We start from the raw sequence: 7,480 nt of genomic DNA, 5'->3' as shown, positions 1-7,480 counted from the left end.
ATTTTGTACATAGCGTAGCATTGTTGATGAGCATGGACTCCAAATTATGCTGTGGAAACCTGTTCACCATTTCACCATGTGCATGGTGAACATATGGGTAGATCAATAATTCTATGTTGTAGATTCGTAATTTTGTTTTTCATTTGTTGTTAACGACGTTTCTCTACTTCTTCGCAATTGCATTATTTCATCTTCGCAGTACAGATATTATGAATCTACAGTACAGAAATTATGAGTCTACGTTATAGAAATTATGAATCTACAGGATAGATGTTATGAATCTACAATATAGAAATTATGAATCTATCTCGTGTTCACCACGCGCACGGTGAACATAGTTCTACAACATAACTATTGTTGTTGATAAGCATGGACTTATTGATTTGAGTGGTCACTTTTGGGCCACTCATGTATGGAATTATTTTATTTTGATTGCCTAAAGTATCCCTACAGTCGAAAGCCAGAAGACTAATCCCCCGTCCCTACTGTCAGCATACTAAGTGGTAGGGGACTGGCCAAATGGTTTGCTTCATTCACATGGGTGGGATCGAACCCCCAACCTCATGTATGGAATTATGCGAGTTTTACTTAATAAATGCACAATTTTTTTGAAAAAAGAAAAACATAATGTCAAAGTATTCATGAATAATAAAGAGTTAATCCAAAGTTAATGTTAGTTTGTACAACTATATATAAGTACTAGGCTAATAATCAAAATTATTATTCTAAGTTATTTTTTTACAAAATAATTTTTTAGCTAATAATTAAAATAAAAAGATTTTTTATTTAGAAAATAAAAATAAGTACAAGATCAACTCATTTTAATCAAAATGAGTGCAAAATCAGGTTTGAACTATAAAGAGAAAATTCGCAAAATGATCCTCCGACTATGGTCTTTTTCAAATGAGTCCTTTGACTTTTAATTGCACTCAAATTAGTCTTCTGACAATAGTGAAAATCCTGAATTATCAGTTTTATTCCTCATTTTAACACTGGCTTAACACCAAAATTAACAGAGGACTATTTTGACTTAAAGTTCAATAATCGTAAGATCACTTTGTCTGCAATTAAAAGTCAAGAAATTAATTTGAGAAAAGATCATAGACAACCATTTTAGGAATTAACTCTACCAAAAATTACTCTTAAAACTTAAAAGTAACCATGAATTCAACCGTTAATGCATTGCAAAATAAATATTAAATATAGGCCATTCAATAGTTGCCACCCCAGTGGGAAATTTGCCGCCTGGGGACAAGGGTAGTGTTTTCCTTGTAAACTGTAAAGTCTCTCAGCCATGGCTTTGGCACATGAAAGTTTGTGCCAGCTACCTCAAAAGACTTGTCTTTTACTCTTTTCATTCATTTCCTATTCTCTTTCCTTCCATAGCACACCACCTCAAAAGGAATGTTTAACAATGTTTTGACTCTAAATGCTGTAAATTTTGTTCTTATTTCTTCTTTTGTGTGTATAATAATAAGTTCCTTTTTGCTAGCCCCAATGATTGGATCAATTTCTCTCGATTCTTGCCGACATTGTGAAACCCAGTGAACTCTTGAAGACTGAACAACTGAAGAGTCCTCCCTCGGCTTCCTCCTTACGCAATAGCCGCGGAGAAATCTAGGGGCCGCAAAGAATGTTGCTGATTTTATATATCCGGAGTGTATTATAACAATCTTCGATTTAGCGGGAATCGATCGGGGGTTTTTCATGAAAGGCGCGTTAATGGAGTTGGATCAGTGATGGGCTGCGCGGCCTCGAAGAAGGCGGTGTCCGTGACGCCGGCTTTTGATCACTCCGGCTTGCTCCGGAAAGACGACGGCGGCGATGCCGGGCCTCGAGTTCGGAGCGGTTCGAAGGGAATGCAAGTCGATGCGAAGAGAATGAAGAGGAGGTCTAGGGTTGGGATGAGCGAGACACCGAGCCTTAGGCTTGGGAATATACAGAATTATGCCGAAGCGGAGCAAGTGGCGGCTGGGTGGCCGGCTTGGCTCAGTGCGGTTGCCGGGGAAGCTATTCACGGTTTGGTGCCGCTCAGAGCTGACTCTTTTCAGACACTGGAAAAGGTGCGAATTTGATCACAAATTGACAATTATTCATTAAGTTTATTGGAAAATATAAATGAACAGTAAGTCTGTTTTTATATGATTAGTTCTTCTCTATGTGTGGCTTAGAGTATTCAATTTATGGTTCTTTCCCTTTTAGTATTGGTTACTAAGTTTACCAAAAATTTGATAATTCTGCTAATTAATGCAGTTACATTGCTATCATCATTGGAATCATCAATGCTATGGCCTATAGGGATATCCATATATGCTTCTCTTTTAATATTAGATTCTTGATTATAGTAAATTACTCACATTTTCATTGAAAAACAGTAACTTTATTGAGAGTATTTTCTTGCCTCAAAAGGTTGAATACCCAACCCCAAATCCCCACACCCCGGCCCGACAAATGTAAATCATGGTAACTCAGTGGCTCAGTAGACAAAGGTTTTTTTTTTTTTTGGTAAATGGCTGTTAGCTGATTGGGTTAGTGAGTTTGACTAGTTGATAGCATTAGCTGATTGTAGAAAAATATTTGGTAAATTAACTATTAACTGATTACATACAAAATGACTTTCTTAAAAAACTTATCGAAAAAGCTACTTTGAGCAGCTTTTTGAATTTTAGCATTTTGGAACAATAAGTTGTTACAAAAAACTAATTAATCAAACACTCATATTGATTGTTTAATCAAGTCAAATAGCTAATAGTGTTCAAATAAGCCAAAATTGGCTGATAGACTAACTATTTTACCAAACAGAGCCAAGGTCAAATGCTGGTGCATACAAGGGATCTGCCTACTTTTGGCATAATCCCCACACGGCCACTACTGAGTTTCGAACCTTGGTTTCTAAGAGTGTTTTCTCATTTATCCATTTATTTGTTTTTGAAGATCTAGATACTATGCGATGGAGAATACTCAGATACTATTTAGCACAAAAACTTTGCACACAAATTTACAAATACTAATGTGGTTTCATAGCTCTCTACATTGATTGGTTGCTCGTGAATTGGTTGACCCTACTAAAAATTAATCAAATGAAGTCACATACAGATGTGGGAGCTTGTATGTAAAACTGTGTGCATTTGGTATTATCCTTTTCATCTCAGGAGTATAGTCTTTTTGCTAAAATAAACTGGTGAAGTTGAAAAAGAAAATTATTGGTTAGAATGCTGGTTTTAAATTTGGAGAGTTTTAAGCTAATATAATATATATTACTTAGTAACATCTTTCAGAACCAAAGAAACAGGCTGAAGCTTATCCATTGCTAGAGCTTTCGGAGTTCTAAATACTCTGCCAAGTTGCAGCAGAGTTTTTCACTTAGCTTATTTATAACTTTAGCTGATCATTATTTCATTATGACCTGGAGAACAGATTGGTCAAGGTACATATAGCACTGTATTTCAAGCACGTGATCTAGACAGTGGGAGGATAGTTGCACTGAAGAAGGTGAGATTTGATCATTTGGAGCCAGGAAGTGTGCAGTTTATGGCACGAGAGATAGCGATACTCCGCAGGCTTGACCACCCAAACATTATAAAATTAGAAGGGATAGTTGCTTCACAATTGTCGTGTAGCATTTATCTTGTGTTTGAGTACATGGAACATGATGTTTCGGGACTCTTGTCTTGTCCTGAAGTCACATTCAACGAATCACAGGTGTGTTCCAGTTCTTATAAAATGTTTAAACTAACAACTCCGAGATCACACTTTCTTAGTATGTTTGTGCAAATTGTTTGTCTTGCGCTTACCACATGGTGCGCAATCCCCCTAGCCATATGGTGCTGACTTGGGGATTTGCAGCACCAGTCGTGCCTGGCTCTGATACCATTTGTTAGGATCAAACACTTACCACTATGCCAACAGCTATAGCTAGTAGCGAAGGCACAACATTATTTCCTTATGCCGCCACACATTTTCGAGAGCCGGATGCTGGATTTGGCCCTTTACCGGCCTCCGCCCGACAATCCCCTAGCCACATGGTGCTGGACTTGGTCCTTTACCGGCCTCTGTCCAACATTTTTGAACTTTTATGTGCTTTTGAAACATCTTTAATTACTCATTACATTGCATATGTAAATGCCTCCTAGAAGGCCATCTCTTCTGTTTGGTGAGCTTATTGTACTTTCTCTTGTGAATTGTGATGTTGATCCAGTTCACTATCTTCACAGGTTAAATGCTACATGAAGCAGTTATTGTCTGGGCTTCATTATTGCCATTCTCGGGGTATAATGCATCGAGATATCAAAGGAGCAAATCTTTTGGTAAATAACGAAGGAATCTTGAAGGTTGGTGATTTTGGATTGGCAAACTTCTGTAACCTTAGGCGGAGAAAACCATTGACCAGTCGAGTTGTCACATTGTGGTATCGTCCCCCCGAGCTATTATTAGGTTCCACAGATTATGGAGCTTCTGTGGATCTCTGGAGTGTTGGATGTGTATTTGGGGAACTTCTTACTGGTCGACCTATTCTTCGGGGAAGAACTGAGGTAAATTCTTCAACTACTTCTCTAATGGTGACAAAATTTTCTCCTAATTATCATTTTAAAGAACTTTTCAGTAAATTTTACCATACTTATACCTGAGCTATCTTCCAACAAGAATCCTTGTATGAGTTTATTTATCGCATAAAAATAATGTTTTTACAGGTAGAGCAACTGCACAAAATTTTCAAGCTTTGCGGATCACCACCAGATGAATACTGGAAGAGCTCTAAACTTCCTCGTGCAACGCTTTTTAAACCTCAGAATCATTACGAGAGCTGTATTCGGGAAGCCTTCAGAAATCTACCGAAAGATGCAGCCTCCCTGATAGAAACTCTTCTTAGAGTTGAACCACACAAGCGCGGGACTGCTGCTTCTGCACTTGCATCTGAGGTATTACTCGAAAAAGTTTTTACGTGTGTATTTTTAATTGCATATTGAGCTGTTTAGTATCCAGTTTGAGATAACATGTTAACTGATCAATACTTGTAGTTTGGAATCAACGTTCTTATCTTTTTTTTTTTTTTTTTTTTTTTTTTTTTTTTTTTTTTTTTTTTTTCTCGTGAGCACCAACTTATTTTCCACTGATCAGTGTGTGTGTTTTATCAGTGGAACCTTAGCCTTACCATCACTTTCAGCTCATCTAAGTCTATCTTGTTCTTTTTCATTTTCTTTTTGAATGCTTTCTAGTATTTTAAGACGAAACCTTTTGCATGCGATCCTTCAAGCATGCCCAAGTACCCACCAAACAAGGAGATCAATGCCAGGCAGCGTGAAGAAATTACGAGGTGAGGGCAAAAATCTTGTTATATCAAGACAACACTTTTCAACCGTACTATAGATACAGTTCTGTAACACAGCAAGTGGGGCCTGCAATTACGTCAAAGTTGTTGTGACATAGGGGTAACCCCAGCCCAGATGGCTAAGGATACGAACTTGTAAGTTGTAACCACAAAGTCACGAGTTCGAATCCCAGCCTTCTTGGTTTGAGCCAATCAGTTATGGGCAATCTAGATTGGTGGCTGCGGGTTTCCCATATATAAGTTTAAATGATTGTGGCACTTGGTGATCTAGCATTGTAGCACATAGTTTCAAGTTTTCTCGATCAATATTTAACTTTTCCGAGCATTTACAGGAAGAAGACTGGTGCTAGAGCCCATCGGCCAAAGACGATAAGAAAGCTAACTAGAAAACAGAATGGACTAAGTAAACATAAGCCATCAATTGATATGATGGAAGAGGCTTCCCACAAAAGGAATGTGTCTCAAAGTGATGTCCCCTTTTCAGGTCCACTTGAGGTTTCTGGATCAAGTGGCTTTGCATGGGCTAAGAGACGGTTTGATGATTCATCCCGAAGATCAGGAAGTATGTCTAGTTCGAAAAGCCTACTGTTTGAACCATCGGGTGTAGAACTGAAAAATAACTCGGGATCAAAGAGGCAAGAAAAGTGTGAACACAGAAATTGCGGTGAGACCAATTCTAAATGCCATGATTTCTATGAAAATGCCATGCATGCAGATCCTTGTGATGCTTCTGATTGGTATCACCCAAAAGAATTGCCCATAGCAGTTTATCTTGAAGAAGAACTGGCTCGCAAGAAGATGAACTTGGTGAGCCCCTAAACTTCATCATCAACAATTACATGTGAATAAGTTTGGACTTAACCATTGAACATATAAACATTTTAATGCATTTCCATTCAAATAAACTTGAACTTATTGAACTTCTAATTTGGCTGTGCTGGACAAGAGGGGAAGGTGTATTTCTTCCCTTCTGGACCTCTGGTGTGAGGATAGAGAAGATGACATTCTAGATGGGCTAGAGGAAAAATTTCAAAATTCCTTCTCTTTTAGGGTTTTCTACTGCTGTAAAAATCAGCCCAGGCGGCTGCCTAGGCGCTAGGCGCCCCTAGGCTAAGGGAATTTTACCCTTGGGCGGACATTAGTTAACCTAGGCGCCCGAGTTGGCCAACTCGGCGCCTTAGTCGGCCAAACTCGACTCCCGAGTCTGTCAACTCGGCTGAGTGTTATTTATTTATTTTTTTTTTGGTGTGCAATGTGTACATTGTTGTGTTTTTCTTATTATTATTACTCGCCTGCCTAGGCCCTAGGAGCTCCCGGATGCCCAACTAGTGCCTTCTACAACATTAGGTTTTTCTTATTATTATTACTCGCCCGCCCGCCTACTCGCGTAGGCACTTTATCAAACTTTGCACCCCCCACTCCTTCCCTTCCATTTCACCTCAGAACACAGCCTTTGTTATGAATATCATATATTTTTTCATAATGCATGAAATTACAGTTCTATATATATATATATATATATATATATATATATATATATATATACCTTTGTCTAAAATTTGAATTGGACTCTGAACAGGTTGGGGATCATGGAGACAGGGTTGAATATTCAGGACCTTTGTTGTCTCAGTCACACAGAGTTGATGAGCTCTTGGAGAAACGTGAGCGCCAGATAAGACATGCTGTTCAGAAATCATGGTTATAAAAAGGTAAAATAGTTTACATATGAAATTAGAGAAATTAAAGTAAAAAATTTATTGAACATTCTTTAACCCTGTTGTTTGAACCTTATAATATTATATCTTCTGGTGAAAGATTTGTACCTAAACCAGGTTCTCTTTTTATTTTCTATTTTTCTCCATTCTTTCTATAGATAAACTGATTTCATCTAAAGACCTTAGCTTAGGATCTAATCCCTTCTTTACTACTACTGAGACTTATATCTGTCCAGTGTTGTAAAAATCGGCCTAAGCGATTTCAGTTTTAGGAGGCTTTTAGTTGGCTGGTCGACTAGGTGCCGAGTTGGGTGCCTAACTAGGCAAAGTTGGGAGCCTAACAAAGCTTAGTTGGTGTCCAATTTGGCCGAGTTTGCACTCAACTTGGTTGAGTGGATATTTTTGCTTGTTCGGCTACTCTTCTATATTCCTCTAG

At 38.2% G+C, this 7,480-nt stretch overlaps 1 protein-coding gene across 3 annotated transcripts; it reads left to right on the top strand.

Annotated features, from left to right (window-relative positions):
* Positions 1 to 1,321: 1,321 nt before the first annotated feature.
* Positions 1,322 to 7,275, top strand: LOC109162612 (probable serine/threonine-protein kinase At1g54610). 3 transcript variants are annotated; one of them, XM_019311294.1, is made up of 8 exons: positions 1,322 to 2,063; positions 3,418 to 3,702; positions 4,215 to 4,532; positions 4,692 to 4,919; positions 5,217 to 5,314; positions 5,662 to 6,136; positions 6,909 to 7,059; positions 7,097 to 7,275. In XM_019311294.1, exons 1-7 carry the CDS (start codon positions 1,740 to 1,742, stop codon positions 7,032 to 7,034), a joined length of 1,854 nt encoding a protein of 617 aa, XP_019166839.1. In that variant the 5' UTR covers positions 1,322 to 1,739; the 3' UTR covers positions 7,035 to 7,059; positions 7,097 to 7,275. The 3 variants fall into 3 exon arrangements, with proteins under 3 accessions (XP_019166839.1, XP_019166838.1, XP_019166837.1); XM_019311293.1 differs by having other exon boundaries at positions 1,323 to 1,707; positions 1,740 to 2,063; positions 6,909 to 7,157; XM_019311292.1 differs by having other exon boundaries at positions 1,323 to 2,063; positions 6,909 to 7,157.
* Positions 7,276 to 7,480: the final 205 nt, after the last annotated feature.

The sequence above is a fragment of the Ipomoea nil genome, unplaced genomic scaffold (assembly GCF_001879475.1).
Source record: "Ipomoea nil cultivar Tokyo-kokei standard unplaced genomic scaffold, Asagao_1.1 scaffold2957, whole genome shotgun sequence".
Classification (NCBI taxonomy): Eukaryota; Viridiplantae; Streptophyta; class Magnoliopsida; order Solanales; family Convolvulaceae; genus Ipomoea; species Ipomoea nil.
The sequence above is the reverse complement of the archived record's forward strand: the minus strand, read 5'-3'. Positions and strand labels throughout refer to the sequence as shown.